Genomic DNA, 18212 nt, shown 5'->3' on the forward strand with positions numbered 1-18212 from the left:
GCTGCCCGAAATCCCCAGTCATTCAATGATCTCTGTCGCCCGGCCCGGGAGACTGTCTTGGTGGCTTTCTCAGTCCTACCTTTGATTGAGGCCCTGTGTCATTAGTTCATCCCCCCACCCCCATCCTGTAGTGAGGCCAGGCCCTGAGGACCTCTCTCCTCCTTCGTTGTCACGGAGAACTACCCTTGAACCATATTCTGAGCCGATCAGTAGGGCTGCTTGTTTTCCAGGCAACCCGCATCTGCCCACCTGCTTTCCCTTTTCCCTCTCCCCTGAATCTGTGTATCTTATGGAGGTGCTGGTTTTGTATCGGTTTCTGTTTTGTTGATAAAGGTGAAAGAGAGAGAGAAAGAACGTGTTATAGAGAGAGCAGGCTTCCAGCTCCTCTTAGGGAGTACACATCTCCTTGAGTGAAAGAACACGCAGTGCTGGCCTTTGGAATTGGCAGCCAGTGTACTGTTCTCTGTCAGATAAGAGGTACTGTAAATAAAACTGTACACCATGGCCCGTTGTAAAATGCCCGGCGTCTGTACTCATTGTTCTGACGGCTTATGCTTTTTTTGGGTCTGCTGTTTTGGTACACTCTGTACTTCCTTATGTAAGCAGGCATGCATATCTCATCAGAACAGTCAAGATGTTTATTTTAAAATCTCAAGGAATTAAAAGAAAAAGGACACAGGACTCAACATCAGATGCTGGCAAACGTTAGGTGTTTTTTCAGTGGTTCCTTCCCCCCCCTCCCTTGTTGTTAGCACGGGGGTGGGAGAAGTTTTGGAGGGGGAGGGATTTTGACATTTTTTTCTGCTCTCATTGGCTTGTACCTTCTTTACTTCAGAGAGACTCCAGCCCACATCTGATTGTGTTCGGTATCTCGTCCCCTTCCTAGATGCTCGGGACCCCCCACCCCATTTCTGGGCAGGAAGGCTAGTAGGGAGGAAGGTTCTGTAGTCTGCCAAGGGGGAGAAGCCAGAGGTAGTGGCTGAGGAGGGGCACAGCTGCGGGGAGCCTGCCTGACATGCTTCTGCTGGATTTCAGCTCTGTTGCTGTTGGAATGCTGGGCATTTGATAGAAAGCTTTATGGTTTTGAAAGTGCTTTTCTGGCATGTCTCTCCTTTGATTCCTGAGAGTCAGGGTGATCCTTAGCCCAGAGTGGAGTGGCTCCCACACACGGAGGCCTTACATGGGCTCCAGCCTCCATGTGGGCTGTGGCGACTGCCTCCTTTCTTTTCACCCTTAACCTGCTGTGAGCCCTCCTCCTTCCTCTGGCCCCCGTTTAACTTTCTGGAGGCATCAGGAAGTCAGGGGGAAAGGGGAGAATTCCGAATGGTCCGGCAGCTTCTGCTCCCCTCCCCCCTGGTGCAGCATCCCTGGGAGACTGGCAGGGGCGAGAATGTCTGTCTGTCTGTCTGTCTTTCCCTTAACACTGACTCTCAGATGAACTCAGTGCCTGGGCTGGGAGTGGGATCATTCAGCAGACCTCTGCCAGCCCGTGAAGGGTCCACTCGGGCTGACCGGAGCCTCCTGAATGTCCTGGAGGAGGGCTTGCTTGTTTGCTGCGGGGCTGTGAGTCCTGGGTGGCTGGGCGAGGAGCAGAGGGCCGACAGAAGGGACATCCTGCTCCAGAGGAACCAGACAGCTCCACTTTCTAAGCTCTCCTTTCCTTCTCCCCCAAACTGCCTGAGAGCCAGCCAGAGACCATTTCCTTGAGTTTTGAAAAAGGGACAGCAGAGAACCCAGGGTGTGTAGAAGGACTCTGCCACCCCCTAGGGGACAGCCTGTCAGTGCCCCCTTCCCAGGCCAGTTCTGTGCCCCGGAACCTACCCGAGGGTTTCTTTGTTTATCAGGCAATCATTGAGCACCAGCTGTGTGTCAGGCACAGAGTGGAGAATTGGGGATGGAGCAGAGGACAAGACAGATGCCAGCCTTGCTCTCACAGAGCTTACAGTCTGCTGGGGAGACAGAAGAGAGGAAAGGAGCCCATAAGGCAGCACAGGACCTGTGAATGGGGCTCCTGGGACTTGTCAGGTTCGGATGTAAAAGCTGGGGGAGGGGGTGCCGTGGGAGGGAGGGAGAGCTGCCAATACTGACACGCTGGTCGTATGACAGATCTTCCTGCACTTCAACAAGACACTCACGTTTAAATTAGCAGGACAAGGTGTGTGTGTGTGTGTGTGTGTGTGTGTGTGTGTGTGCGTGTGCGTGCGATTATAGTGAAATATGTCTTTACAAATGTGAGACTCACTTTACACAAGATAAATGGCCCCCAAATAGCTGTACACTGAATTTCAGTAAAAATCAATCATACTTTGCACGAAGGAGTTCTTGAAAGGAGTCCTGGCTCCGAGCCTGGCTGGGTTGATGGTCAGCGCCACTGGCCGGTTCTGTGGCTCTGCCCCCATGCATGGCCCCAGCGCTTTCCCCACCTTGTCACAACCCCTTCGGGACGGCCTCTCGCTATTCCCATTTTACAGACGGACCCACAGCCTCACTGAGATGAGGCAACTCACTGAGGGGCACAGCTGGTGATTAGCTTGGCTGGGATCTGTCTTACCCGAATCCTGAGGTCTTAACCACATTCTGCTGCCCCCCCCCCCGCCGCCCCCGGAAGTATAAAGAACATTAGTAATATCATAGCCACAGAGGGCCTGGCAATTAACAAGTTTTACGTTTGTTAATATCCACTGTCTCCTTCAATCCTGACAGCCTCCAGTGAGGCAGAGGGATCCGATCATTCCCATTTCACAGACGGGGACACAGGCGTGTTGAGGTGTGGTGACGTGTGTGATGTCCACAGCAGGGAATGGCTGAGCCAGGCCCGGGACCCAATTCTCCCCACGTTGGATCTTACCATCACCTCCTCTAGTTCACTCAGATCTGTAATTGCTGGGGAGGATGCGTGGGTCTAGCCCACTTTATCATGGTGTCGTTCTGCCTCTTTGCTATTTAATTTCTTTCCCTGCAATCCATACCCCATCTCTCCCTCTCCCCTCTCTTATGCTATGCCAGCCGGCCAGGCTCCCCGCTCTTCCTTTGCCTGGACCGGGCTTTCTTAGAGAGTGGGCTTACCTTCTCGTTCTCCCCTCAGATGTCAGCTCATCCCATATAAAATAGACGCCCCCGCCCTCTCTGTCCCTCTTCACTTATTTCTCTCTTTTTCGCTTATTACCACCTATTTTATATTTACCTGACTTTTATTTTTTAAATTAAACAATTTTTTTTGGCCGCACTGTGTGGCATGCGGGATCTTACCCAGAGCAGGGATCGAACACCGTGCCCCCTGCGGTGGGAGTGCAGAGTCTTAACCACTGGACCGCCAGGGAAGTCCCTTACTTGACCTTTAAAAATGTGCCTTCTGCTCTAGAATATAAGCTCTCTGAGGGCAGGGATTTGTCTCTTTTGTCCACTTGCTGTAAGCCCCCCCCCTTGGCATCTACTTAACAGACATTCCGAAAACATCCTGTTTGTGTAGGAAGGAGATGGGGAGGAATGTCTGTCCCTGAGCCGTGCCCTGGACTTCTCCCCACTCCAGGATGAGCCCCAGGAAATATTGGGGGTGGGGTGGTAAATGCAGCTGATATGTCCGTATGTGCCCATTGTGTTCAACTGGCATGACCTGCTTCCTGCCCCCACAACCCCCTTGCACTGATGCTTTATAAATATATTAGTGGCTGAATGATGTCACCGTAATGCATTTTGGGAATGGCGGTGTGGTTTACGCACACTTGAGTTGCCCTGAATGCAAACCTGACATCATACTGAAGGCAGCAGCGAACAGCATATGCACAGTAAACAGGCAAAGACTGTCTTATTGATTAACAGATGAGGCCTCTATTATTGATCAGAGCTCGGTGAGGAAATTTATCACTTTTAATTTCAGGGCTGCCAAATATTTCTGCCTCTGAGCCAGCCATTACAGAGACAATTTAAAGGCACATGCCTCCTCGCGAGGGGGCGGGGGGGGGGGGTGTCTCTGCCTCTCTCTGCTTGGCTCCTGTGTCCTGGAACTGCCCGTCCTTGCTGTTGGGCTGGGGGTTTGGGGGTAGTCTGGGTGGGGGTGGGGAGTGCAGAGGCTTCATGAGTGGGGGCTGGCGTGGGAGCCCATGTCCATGGTATCCGCGTGGGAGGGGGGTTGTCACCCACAGTCACTGAAGACAGGGGACTTTCACACATTCAGCTCAGCTTTGTGACTTCAGCAAGGCAGGGGTGGAGCGGGGAGGACTTTGAGGGCATCCAGATGTGGTCAGGCCTGGGCCAAGCCGGCAGCCTTGCCGAGCTCGTGTGTGCTAATCTGCTTTCTCTTCATCTGAGCTTGTATGATGGCGTACATCCGGCCCTTGACTGCCTACCTGCACTCCCTCCTTTCTCCCTGCTTCTCAGTCATTAAAGCAGATGCTCCTGCAGCCACATGGATGGCTGTCTTCTAAGAAACCTCCTCCCACCCAGCCCTTTGAAGCTACGGCATGAGTAGGTTCCTCACCCAGAGGCAGGGCTCCGGCGCCATGGCGATGGTGATGGTGATGGCGAGTCCACGGGGCACCCTCCCCTTTTCAGTTCCTGCTTCCCTCCTCAGGCCCCTCCTCCCCCTTTCTTCTTTAGGGGGCCATGAGAACCGGTGGGATGTAGAAATAAAGAAATAAATACAGTTAAAATCCGATCCCTTACAGATTCGCAGAAAATCATTGCTGGCTCATGATTTGGAACTGGGGACAGTTTCTCACTATGACAGGGCTGCGACTTCATCCACCCCCAGTCGTCCCACCGCTGCCCTTTGAGGTGCTTGCTGCATTTCCATTATAAATGGATGGAAAGTGGCTTGGCTGTCTCTAGTGTGAACACAAGTTGTGATGCTTTGCCATGGAGTTCCCTGGCTCTTTCTTTGAAGCTCTAGAAGCCGCTGACAGGCCCTTAGCCCTAGGACGCCTGCAGTTTGTAGGGACACCTGGAGGGGATCACGGTATTCTCCCTGCCTTGAGGCGAAATTCAACTCCAGCCACCTAAGACAAATGACAACATTTATTTTTAAAGCTCTTAAGGAAAAGTGATTTCATATCTTTACTGGGGCACTTTATCACTCATTTATTTAGTTAATCAAGTGATATTTATTGAACATCTAATAGAGGGCATATGCTGCTCCTTATTAGGAATGTAGACAAGATCAATGCCCTAAATGTTTATTAGTATTTAAGTCTATACTAGTTCAACTTGTATTCTGAGTTCTCGCCCTTAATGTGCTAAATACTCCAAGGCCAAGATTTTAAAACTATTTAAAGAGTAGTGGAACCCTTTTTTCCAAATAGAATTTTACAAAACCTTGATGTATAAAAGCATAAATTGGATTTTAATTTTTTTTTTATTTGGGGAAAGGGATTTCAGAGCCCAGCTTCATATTCATGAGGCATCTTTGCAGATGGACCCCTAAGGAGGCTGAAGGGTATAGAGATTAAGAGCAAAGGCTGTGAAGTCAGGCTCCCGGGGTTTGAATCCACCTCTGTGGTTACCTACTGTGTGACACTGGGAAAGCTATTTAACCTCTCTGTTCTTGAGTTGTCTCATCTGCTAAATGGGTATATTCATACTATGTCCTTTAAAAGGTAGTTAGGAGGGCTTCCCTGCTGGCGCAGTGGTTGAGAATCTGCCTGCTAATGCAGGGGACACGGGTTCGAGCCCTGGTCTGGGAGGATCCCACATGCCGTGGAGCAACTAGGCCCGTGAGCCACAACTACTGAGCCTGCGCATCTGGAGCCTGTGCTCCACAACAAGAGAGGCCGTGATAGTGAGAGGCCTGCGCGCCGCGATGAAGAGTGGCCCCCACTCGCCGCAACTAGAGAAAGCCCTCGCACAGAAACGAAGACCCAACACAGCAAAAAAAAAAATAATTAATTAATAAAACTCCAACCCCCAACATCTTAAGAAAAATTTAAAAAGGTAGTTAGGATTAAATGAAATGATACATCCTAAATACTTAGCCTCATGCCTGGTATACGCCACAGCCTCAGGAAATCTGAGATGGTTTGAAAACAGCACTAGACTGCTTTCTACTACAAATATGTAGAAGAAGTAGTTCTGTCTCTTACAAGACTCTGTTATGAAACTAAAACACAGGTACACTTAAAGAAATGCTCAGACGTGTTGAAAGGAACGCAGTGCAGCTGCAGATTAGAGAGGGTAGAGCAGTGAGGGGCCCGGCGTGCTTGGCGCATGCGTACTCCGGTCTTGGAAATGGACTAGGACCGGAGTGGACAGGAATGAGGCGGGGCGTTGCTCAGGCACAGAGACCCACCGAGGATCAAGCGGCGCCCACAGAGGGCCAGGGAGGACAATTTCTAGTGGAGCTGGACAGACGACTGGGTCAGGTTATGGAAGGCCTTGAAGCCAAGTAGAGGAATTTAGAATCAGTGCAAATTGTGAGCCGCTGTATTATTTTTTTAACTTTTAATTTTATATTGGCGTATAGCCGATTAACAATGTTGTGATAGTTTCAGGTGCACAGCAAAGGGACTCAGCCATACATACACATGTATCCATTCTCCCGCAAACTCCCCTCCCATCCAGGCTGCCACATAACACTGAGCAGAGTTCCCTGTGCTGTACAGTAGGTCCTTATTGGTTATCCTTTTTAAATAGAGCAGTGTGTACATGTCAATCCCAAACTCCCTAACTCTCCCTTCCTTCCCCCCTCCCCGCCGTAACCATAAGTTCATTCTCTAAGGCTGTGAGTCTGTTTTGTAAATACATTTATTTGTATCATTTCTTTTTAGATTCTGCATATAAGCGATATCATACGATATTTCTCTTTCTCTGTTCGACTTACTTCACGTGATATGACAATCTCTAGGTCTGTCTGTGTTGCTGAAAATGGCATCATTTCATTCTTTTTTATGGCTGAGTAATATTCCATTGTATATATGTACCACATCTTCTTTACCCATTCCTCTGTTGATGGACGTTCAGGCTGCTTCCATGTCTTGATCCATGGTATCTTTTTGAGCAAGGAAACGTGAGGAATCAAGTGGCCTTCAAGGAACCTGCCTCTCTTGGGTGGATCAGAGGGTGGCTGATGGTGTGGCAGCTCTCCTGAGTCACTGGGTCATTCTGGGCATGACCCAACAAGGGCCTCGGTAGGGGCAGTGGTTATCGACATGCAGTGGAAGAGATGCATCTAGAAGACATTTTGAGGGAAAACTGCCAAGGCGTGTGACAGGCGCCCCCTGGACGAGATAACAGAGCCTTGAAGACTGTTAGCAAGTGGTAGAAAGTCATCTTCACATCGTGACACTGTCGCTTAGAGGCTTGTAAATATGGTTCCAGAAAAGTCGATCAGATTGAATTGCATTGAATTGATTTCGTTTATTCCATAGATATGTACAGTAATACGTTCCCACTGGGTGTCAGGCAGATGCAGCTGTGCATGAGATGACATATTGCCTCCCTCGGGGAGCTGGAAACGGAGCCACAGGCATTTAGGAGACACCCTGGTGAGGCCGTGACCCGGAATGTACAGGGTGCTGTAGGAGGACTGCCTCACCCAGACCGGGGGGCAAGGGTTTGGGAGCTGAGGCATGAATGATGAAGCGGGGCTAGCCGTACTGTGGGGCTGGGGAGAGGGGCAGGAGTGTCAGAGCCAGAGGAGGTACAGAAAGATGCTTGGAGACCTTGCAGTGAAGAAGCAAAGGGCTGGAGACCAGGGAACAAGGATGAGGAGAGAGAAGAAGCAGGAAAGAGAAGTGCAAGAAGGGCTTTGTGAGTCACTGTGTAGAGTTTGGACTTTATCCTGAAGGCATTGGGAACCCATTCAGAGGTTTTAAATGGTCAGGTACAGGAGGTGGCCAGGTAGACAGTTTAGTTTTAGACGCACTGAGTTAGGGGTTTATCCAGGTAGTGATATGTCAGCAATTCCTATCTTCCTGTAAAATATAATCTGGGCAACAGGGCACGTTACTCCTCATTGGATCACATGCTCCTTTCCATCTCTCACCTGGAGCCAGCCCCCCAAGAATCCCCCTTCTTCTTGGGCATTGTTCCCGGGCCCCATCTCTGTTTGTCTTGGTTATGCTGGTTCTGTTCCCTGTTCTGTCTGGGAGAGCCCTCGGTGGGGGCATTCGGAGCTCAGTTGGGTGGGTGATCACATCTTGGAGGAGGGTCTGGGCTGGCTGCTGGGACCATGGGTTATTCCTGACTTGTGATCTTCACAGGTGTTAAGCCCCCTCCCCCAGGGTCCACCTGCAAGATGTTGGCCCACGACGCCCTCTCCTAATGCAATATCACTCTTGATAGTAAGGTAACTGCCTCTCCTTTCTTTCAGCGGGTGCCAAAGCCTTTGTCTGTGATCAGTGTGGTGCCCAGTTTTCGAAGGAGGATGCCCTGGAGACACACAGGCAGACCCATACTGGTGAGTGACTGATCCCCGTCCCCCGGGTCCTCCGCAGTGTGACGGCACGTGGACGTGAGTATCTTGCTTCCCCAGGGGAGCTGTGAGTGGGGATGGCTTGTGCCATGCTCAGCTACCGTTGCTTGTGGGGCTGGCTGGGCAGGAATTAATGCGTATGACTTTGCCCCAGAAGAACAGCTGTCCTGGATTAGGCCAAGACCTCTGTCTCTAATAGGCCACTTAGATCCTATCTTCATGGAGACTCTTGTGGAGGCCTTAGGAAGCCCGTGATGTTATCTAAGCATCCCCTTCCCTTGGTGAAGGGTCAGGAAACCTGCACCCCATCTGACTAACTCTGAAACCGTCATGTAGTGGGCTTGTCCTCCCTGTGCAACAGTCTAGTCATTGTCTGAAAGCAAGCAGTCTGTCCACAGGGTTGCGTTTGAACAATATTAACAAACAATGATTCTGCTGTGATTTCACGGCATCAGTGTCATCTCATCGTGGTAGCTGACGCCGTCATCATCATCATCATCAATGTAGCTTCACAGTTACTGAACGTGCACAAGGTGCCAGGCACTGTTCTCGGTGCTTTACCTGATCTCATTTGTCCAGTCTTTCCATAACTTTGTTAGGTAGGAGGCTATTCCCATGTCATAGATGAGGAAACGGAGGTTCAAAGGGAGGAAAGTGACTTGCTGAAGTGAACACTGAGGACAGGAGTGGTATGGTTTAGACTGCCTGGTTTAATCCTGATTCTGCCACTTACTATCTGTTGGATCAGTTACTCAAGCTCTCTTAATCTGGGTTTCCTCGTCTGTTAGAAAAGTGGAGTAATAATGGCACCTACCTCATAGCATAGATTTTTGGGGGAGATTAAATAAGATATTTAATTAAATAAGATAAATAAGATACTTTATTTGAAGTGCTTTGGGGAATGCCTAGCTCATAATAAACATTCAATGAATAGTAGTAGATGCATTTAATTTAATAAATATTTATTCAGTTCCTATAATGTGCTCTGCACTGTTGGGGTCTTTAGATAACATTCTTCATGGAACTGAGATTCTCCAAGGGAGACAGGATACGCAAATAATCGTGCAATATAATGCCAGGTCATAATAAGTGCTAGTGAGAAAAAATATAGCAGGATAGAGAGAAAAGTGGTATTTTAGATCAGACGGTCAGGCTTCTGTGAGAAGGAGACATCTGAGTAGAGTCCTAAAGTTGGGAAGTGAGTCATTCAAAGGTTTCAGGGAAGAAGGTCTGAGCAAAGGGAGCAAGCACTTGCAAAAGCCCTGAGGCTGTGTTGAACTTCACAAGTTCAAGGAAGAGCACAAAGAGCAGTGTGTGGTCGAGGGGTGGGGAGCGAGGTGGGAGGTGAGATTGGAAATCAGGTGGGTCTCTCAACCCTGGCAAGGAATTTGGATTTTCTTCTGCATGTGCCAAGAGTCCTCGGGAGGGGGACAAAAATATTTGCAAATCATACATCTGATAAGAAACTTTTGGTTTGAAAATGTAAAGAACCCTTAGGACTCAATAATAAAAATACAGATAACCAAAATAAAACGTGTGCTAAGGATCTGAATAGACATTTCTCCAAAAATAGACATATGGTCACTGAGCGCATGAAAAGATGTTTGACATCATTAGCCATCAGGGAAATACAAATCAAAATCACAGTGAGATACGACTTGGCACCCATCAAGATGTAGCTCTAATGAAATACTGGCAGTAGGAAGTGATGTTGAGAATGGGACAGTCAGAACCCTCACACACGGCTGGTGGGAGCGTAAAATGCTGCCGCCACCTTGGAAAACAGTCGGGCAGTTCCTCAGAAGGTTAAACAGTTACTGTGTGACCCAGCAATTCCACCCCTACGTGTGCGAAAACATGTATCTACACAAAAACTTCCACATAAGTGTTCATAACAGCATTATTATTTATAATGGTCAAAAAGGTAGAGATAACTCAACGTCCACCTACTGATGAATGGATAAACAAAATGTAATTTATCCATACAATGGAGTATTATTCATCTATAAAAAGGAATGAAGTATTGACACATTCTGTAACATGGATGAATCTTCAAAACATCACGCTCAGTGGAAGAAGCCAGTCACAAAAGGCCACATAGTATGTGATTCTGCTTATATGAAACGTCCAGCATAGACAAATTATAGAAATAGAAAGTAAATTAGTAAATGCCAGGGGCTGGGAGATTTGGGGGGAAATAGGGAGTGACTGCAAAGTATGGGGTTTCTTTTTGGCGGGATGAAAATGTTCTAAATTCGATTGTGGTGATGGTCATGCACCTCTGAATATATTAAAAACTATCGACTTTATACTTTCAAAGCGTGAACTGTGTATTATATGGTATATGAATTATGTCTCAGTAAAGCTGCCTATACCTGCACACGCAAACGTTTATAGAAAAGGGGGAATATAGTCCATTGGAAGGTGTTGAATGGGGGAATGGCATGACTTGATTTATGGGTTTAAAATATCACCCTGGTTCCTGTGTTGAGAACTGACCATAGGAATGTTTCAGTTATCAATTGCTGTAGAAGAAACCACTCCAACAGTAGATTAAAGCCACGATGTGTTACTATCTCAGACAGTTCTGTAGTTGACTGTGCTCAGCTGGGCAGTTTTCACTTGGGGTCTCTCACTTGGTTGCAGTCGGATGGTGTCTGGGACCGGAGGCGTCTGCAGGCTCGATAGGGCTGGGTGTCCACGATGGCTTCCTCATTCATATATCCGCCTCCCAGTCCACCCCATGGCCTCTCTCTACAGCAGAGCAGCCTGGACTTCTCGCCTGCCTGCTTAGGGCTCCAAGAGTCAGGAAGCAGAGACTGCCAGCCCTCTTAAAAGCTAGGCTGGAAACACATAGCATCACTTCCGCCATATTTCATTGCTCTTAGCAGGCACAGGACAGCCCCAGATTCAAAGGATGGAAGAGTAGACTCCCCTTCTCAGGGGGGAATGACAGACACATAGGGGAAGAGGAACTGGGGCAGCCATCTGTGGAGACAAGCCACTAAGCGACCACAGGGACTGGAGGGGAAGAAGGAAGATCAGTCAACTGCTGCTGCTGTTACAATTATTGTCAATATCTTCTTGTCCTTCTGCCTCACAAAATCAGCCTCTCTGAGTGGAAGACATACGTCCTAGCCCTGGTATCAAGGGCTTTGGGCCGGTGTTGCCCTGGCCTGTGGCAGCAGGAGGAGAACTTTCTAGGTGAGCTGTCATTCCAGCCAGTGACCCCCTGGCTTTGTTAAAGAAGGGAACTTGGCAAGATTTTGCCCGGAGTTGCAGAGCTGGTTATCTTCAAAGCCAGAGGAGGACGTAGGTCTCCCAGGCTCCCAGCCAGTTTCTTATTGCTGGACCACATATGTAACCAAGAATCCTAGTCTGAGAATTCAAGCTGGGGGGCTGAGGAGACCGAGATCTGAGCCAGCTTCGCCAAGCAGCTTCATTCTGTCCATCCAGATTAAACTTGCAGCAGCAGGGAGCAAGCTGCCTTCACAGCCAGGGCCAGGGCGAAAGGCTGAGTCCCTGCTCGGTGAGCGGATGGGGTATTGTTCACAAGCAGACCCCACACACTTATTGAGCACCTTCTGTGTGCCTGGCGCCCACTGGGGATATGGCGGTGAGCAACACAGATGTGCTCCCTGTATTTCTTTATCAAACAACTTTATTGAGATATAATTTACATACCGTTCACCTGTTTAAAGTATCCAGTTCAATGGTTTTTGATATATTAGTGTATTTTTAAAACGGTTATAAAAGATATATACATAAAATCTGCCATTTTAGCTATTTTAAAGTGTACAATTCAGAGCAGTTAATGATATTCCAACCTGTTAGAGTTTGGTATTGATTCAGCTCTGAAAGTCAGGAGGCATCTTAGGACCAATGCCCTTCCAGGATTTATTAAGTCAGTGAGGACTTGAAAGTGATCAACACTTTCCAAAAAAGGATATTAGTTTCAGGTATGATTGGAAAGAACCTGGAGTTTGAGTCAGAAGCTGAGGAGGGGGCATCTGACTCCACTGTCTAGCAGGTAAATCACCTTGTTCCTCATCCTTTCTGACCTTCAAGTCTCCTCACCTGCAAAGGAGTATAGTGCCCATCCTTCCTGTAGCAGAGGTGGGTCCCAGCCCATTCAGACTGACTTTTGCTTTATCTCCAAGTTGAATCCAAATTGTGGAGGAGAGACCAAGGTGGATGCTTTGAGAAAGGCTCCCTCCCCACCTGGCTGTGAGCGCAAGGCAAGCTCCTGCTGAGTGAGGGACTTCGGCCACTCCCTGGTGTGGGGCAGGGTGCCCTGGGCTGGGGAGAGAGGCAGTAGCAGCCTTATCCTCAGCATTGGGTTGGCAACGAGGCAGCTCTTCTGACGCCCGTTTATCATCTATAGTGCTGTTTCCTGCAAAACCCAGATAGATCCTTAGACTCTTAATAATCAATGAAAGCACACAACTTGAAATCTAGTTGCCGTCTCCATTCTAAGACAGGGGGCCTGTGAGGAAGAGAGAGGCCTGGGTATGAGGAATGCTGAAAGTGACGCTAATGTTACTGGACTGGGAAAAGCCGGTGGGGTACCAGGTATCGTTGGAGAGCCATCAGGAGGGCAGAGAGAGAACTCTGTAAAGGAGAAGCAGTCGAGACCCTGGGAGAGTAAAGTCATGGTAATGCCACCTTTATATTTCTTTTCTTTTTGGCCACGCCACATGGCATGTTGGATCTTAGTTCCCTGACCAGGGATCAAACCCGTGCCTCCTGCATTGCAAGCATGGAGTCTTAACTGCTGAACCGTCAGGGAAGTCCCCACCTTATATTTCTGATACCTTTGTTGATCCAACTCTAACTTCAGTGCCCTCTCCACCAGTCCCCAGCTGCCTGCACATTGACTCACTGTTGTCTGTGGGTGTGTGGCTGAATGGTTTAGGGAGAGATCGTGTAGGTCGTGGCCCTTTCCTGGGCAGGGCTCTTTTGGATCCCTGTGACCCATTTAACTAAGAATCCTCAACACCCTGATGCCCATGTTCCCCTTGGGAGATAAGATACAGTTTCCCTGAAACAGATCAGGTCTGGGAGTTCCATGCCCAATGCTGCCCGCCATGTCGGAATTCACAGAGCTAATGTGTGGCATGGCATCAGGTGAGTGATCAGGGTGCCTCACAGGTATTCTTGACACTGAAAAATGAATTTAGTAGAAAGTATTTCCAATTCTGTTTTCGTCAAACAAAAGTCATCTTCACGTCTCATCCTTTCGACCCCACTTACCCTGGATTTCTGTCCTGGTGTGTGTGACCCCTCCTTGTGCCCTCCCTCCAGGATCTTTTTTTTTTAATATATGAATTTATTTATTTTATTTATTTATTTTTGGCTGCATTGGGTCTTTGTTGCTGAGTGCGGGCTTTTCTCTAGTTGCGGCGAGCGGGGCTACTCTTCCTTGTGGTACACGGACTTCTCATCGTGGTGGCTTCTCTTGTTGCAGAGCACAGGCTCTAGGTCCGCGGGCTTCAGTAGTTGTGGCGTGTGGGCTCAGTAGTTGTGGCTTGCGGGCTCCAGAGTGCAGGTTCAGTAGTTGTGGCGCAAGTGCTTAGTTGCTGCACGGCATGTGGGATCTTCCCAGACCAGGGCTCAAAACCATGTCCCCTGCATTGGCAGGCGGATTCTTAACCACTGCACCACCAGGGAAGCCCTCCCTCCAGGATCTTGGTGGCCTCCGGCTGGTGCTCAGGGAGGACACACTTATGGTTGGGTTGGGCTCAGGCATCGTTGTCACACTTCAGTTTTCTGTTTTGCTACAGTGAAGACTTTGAGGAGATAAACAGAGTCACTTTACACCTTTTATATTATGACAAATACATATTGCAAAACACTGCTGCTTCCAAAATGTTTGGGTTGCAGAGAAGTGAGGAATTAACAGCTCTGCAGCTCCCCAAGATGCTTGTACTTCATTTACACATCAGAATTTTTTTACACTGTTCAGTAAAATAAAAAGCGAGAAAACACACATCCACGCACGTGTACACACACACATCCACTGCACCACTTGGGTTCTATATCAGGAATGTCTTAAATTAGTAAGTAGTTCTTTAAAGTCCAGATAAACTGATAAATACCATTAATGGCTTAATTTATACTCTGGGTTTGAAATCTGACACATGGACACTATCTTGGCTCAGGAAACGCAAGTGGTTTTGTGCCAGAGGTTTTAATGACCGATCAGTAATATAAATTGCTGCATCACTGAACAGAAATAGCTTCTCTGTGTCATTTGATCTGGAAACTTCTCCGGCCAGGCAGCAGTTAATAAATTTAAAAATAATTACCCTCTTCATTCAAAGTCAAACTAATTAGGAGTGGGTTTTACAAATCATAATGTTGTCCAAGCCACTGTACGTCCCCGTTTGGGATTTGAACAGGCCTGGGGGGCAACGGCTGGGATCAGGTGGCATTAATTAGAAGGCAGGGGAGATACCACAGCTGCTGAGCTGAAGGTGAGGGGGTTGGGACAGTCTGCAGTGTGCCCTGTGGGGGAGGGAGTGAGGAGAGCTCAGTGGGGCAGCCTTGGGGTTGAGCTGTAGGAACCTACAGCTCTTTTAATCCATATGTAAGGAACTCAGAGCACCTACCTCTGTGTGATCTGAGCATGGGGGAGATGAGGCCAATGCTAGTGTTTGGGGGCCAGGCCTGAGAGACTATGAGAACCCCAAAAGCAGGAAAGGCAGATGTGCGGTTGGCTGGGGAGGATGGACCTGCCTGAAGCCAGGGGAGTGGGGAGGATGGACCTGCCTAAAGGCAGGGGGGTGGGGAGGAGGACCTCTCGAGGGCTTTATTCACTAGGCAGGTTGGGGCCCTGATAGCAGGGGTCAGGTTTGTCTTGCAGGCTTCAGGGAAGAGGGACCATTGGAACCTGATGTCTGAGTGTGACATTCAGGGTATTGGGAGCATAGTGACACACAGAACTTGGGATCTGGTGTCAGACCGTCTAGATTCAAATCCCAGTCCCATCACTTCCACGTTTTATGAGCTTGGGCAGGTTGCTTAACTTCCCTAAGCCTCCACTTCCTCCTTGGTAACATGATGGCAATGATGCTATCGTACAAGGGATGTTGTGAGGATTCAATTTGATGATCCATGGAAAGCACTGAGCGTAGGCCTTACCTGGAATAAACTCTCAGTAAATGGTGGTGGTGGTTACTAACACGGAACCATCGTGGTCTTCACCAGAGGTCGTGGAGGATACCCATTCCCCTGACTAGGTAGGTGAGAGGGGAAGGGCCAGGTTGACAGTACTGGTGGTGGAGGAATGGGAATGGTGTACAGCTGCTTTTCCAAGGTGATGGGATCTTTGAGGATCCCTGACTTGTCCTCTGGCCAAGAGGACGTTTCCAGCATGCTCAGAGAGCTAACAGCCCCTGGAGCCCTCTAGGTGCAGTGGGGAGAGGTGAGGGCAGAATGAAGTTCTGCATGTTGAACAATCTCACAGAGCAGATTTGGTAGATCTTACTTAAGGCCCTAGCTAGAATGCTCAAAGCTGCCCAGGAGGACCACCCTCTACCAGTATCTAAGCAAATGCTGTATACAGCTAGGTCAGACAAGCTACAGAGCTGGGGTAAGCACGAAGCAGGTGTTCCCCCTTCCAGGAGCAGCAGGGATATGCCCTGCCACATCTTAGAGGATGCCTCATTGGTTGGTGCCCTTGAAGGCTGAGGAATCTTGAGTCCCCTGCAGGTGTCCTGGCCCATGTCTGTTACCATTAGGAACCTGGGTATTCTGGAAATATAAATAAGACCTTCTGTGTGATGCCTCCTTATCCCCTCTTAGTGCCCTGGTAAGGAAAAGAGGCTAAAGTCATTCCTAGGTTTAGGAGTTCTGGGGCTAGGAAGCTTCAGGGAAGCCCTAGAGGCCAGGACACTAGGTTGAACTAGATCACCAGACTTGCCCCAAAGCAATTCCGCTCTCTCCTCCAGTCCCCCCCCTGCCTCACCAAGTCAGCCAGGTCAGTGACTTCAGTTTGCTACAGATCAGAGTAGCCTATGCAGCTGGTTTGTCCCATAATTCCTTCATTCATTTATTCCCTAAGTTTTAAAGTACCTACTATGTGCAACGGGCTTTGTGGACCCAGTGCCTAATGGTGAAGAAAACTTGGTGCCTGCCTTCCTAAAGGCTACAGTGCTGTGGAAGAAATGAACAAGTAGGGCAAATTTCCCTTGGGTACAGATAATATAATAACTGTACTCAATTGGATACTTTGGAGATATAATTTTAGTAAGTCCTCATTACAGCCCTAAAACAGACATTTTTCCTCCCTATTCTTTGCTAGAGAAAACAGAGACAGGTTAAGGACGGCCTGTCCAGGGTGGGTAGAATGTGTGCCTCGGGGTCTTGCACCCCAGAGCCCATGTTTTACTGCTGCCTTCCCTCCCCATGTGGGCCTGGACATTGTACCTAATGTGCAGCCCGGGGGCTCAACTCTGCCCATTCAACAGCCTAGGAAACTAGGGCTCAGAAGCCCATATTTGAAAAAGGGGGTCAGTTAAGAACAAACAAGCCAAACTAGAATTAGGACCCACGAGTTCTTACTTCCAGTCCAAAGTTCTCTCCACTCTGACTGCAAAATAAGGACTTTCTTTCACTGGCCTAGAAAAAACTGCTTCATTTCCACCTTCCTGCGTCACAGAGGAAGCCACTCAAGCAGATGCAAATGCTGGTTCTCATCCTCTCCGTGTCAGCTGCAGGAGGGTCCTGCGGTCCAGGAACAGCTAACATGCCTGGTGGCCAAGGGCAGCCGTGCTGCGGGGCCTGCCCTCCCCTGATAGCAGGGAGCGGATGCTGGAGGGCGCCCTGCCCCAGGGCCCTCTCCTTTTCAGTGTGAAGGAGGCTAGGAGGCACTGTTGTGGCTTTGGAAGGAGAAGGCAATGAGAAAACACTCTCTCGCGTGCACACACACACACACACACTGCAGCTCAGTAAACACCCCCTTTGAACGCACAGAGCTATACCCCCGCCTTGGTGGTGTCGGCTGGCTACCTGCTTGCACTGGCCCCTCTCTCCCTCCTGGTACATTAACGATGCTTGGAAAAATCTCTGGGGACAGTCTCCGGCCCTGAACTTCAGAGGAGAAAATGAAGTCCTTGTTTGCAGGACTTTCGGTGGTAGATGGCCAGGCAGTTCAGAGACTTGAAAGAGTAAGCAGCAGCATTCCTTCCCTCGGGGCGGTGCCGGCCTTGCCCCCCTCCTGTCCCGGGTCTGGCACGAGGGGCGGCACTGGGCACAGAGGAGCCGCATCAGAGTGGCTGGCCCCTGTCCTCCAGCAGTAGGAAAACCAGCAACTGTTCTGGCTCCTGCTCCCAAGGGCAGCCTCTGGGTGCCCAACCTCAGAGGACGGGGGAGGGGAAGGCAGAAGGGCCAGCGGACAAGAAGGAACTTCACCTACCCAAAACTTGACGTGGAAAAAGGCAGAGCGAGCCTCACACCCCTGCCCACGCCGGAGGGCACGCACAGGACAGGGCAGGGGGTCATCGGATGGACACGTGGACTCCACTTAGGTTGGCATGACCTCCCCATTGAAAACATAATAGCTTTCGACTTTTCTAAATATCAGGGGTGATTTGTATAGCATTTCACGTGGCGTGCCAGGGAATTGAACCTGAGAAAGCCCAAGCTCGGAACGGCTGCTGAACGTCATGGGCACTTTGGGAGGGAGAGTCATGTGCTGCTGTTTGTACAGTCAATTCACCAGCATAGATTTACTCTTGACCTCATTTCATGCTGTTACTATAATGGCATGTTTGATGCCTAATATAGAGTTTTATTTTCCAAGCCC

The 18212-nt window shown here is 49.2% G+C and overlaps 1 protein-coding gene across 2 annotated transcripts in view; it reads left to right on the top strand.

Annotated features, from left to right (window-relative positions):
* ZBTB16 (zinc finger and BTB domain containing 16) overlaps window positions 1-18212 on the top strand; it is a 189621-nt gene that overhangs the window by 121941 nt on the left and 49468 nt on the right. For both annotated transcript variants that reach the window (XM_079928308.1, XM_079928309.1), the window contains exon 4: window positions 8303-8389. In XM_079928308.1, coding sequence (XP_079784434.1) covers window positions 8303-8389 — 87 coding nt within the window. The remainder of the gene's footprint in view (window positions 1-8302; window positions 8390-18212) is intronic.

The sequence above is a fragment of the Stenella coeruleoalba genome (genome assembly GCF_951394435.1).
Source record: "Stenella coeruleoalba genome assembly, chromosome: 8".
Classification (NCBI taxonomy): Eukaryota; Metazoa; Chordata; class Mammalia; order Artiodactyla; family Delphinidae; genus Stenella; species Stenella coeruleoalba.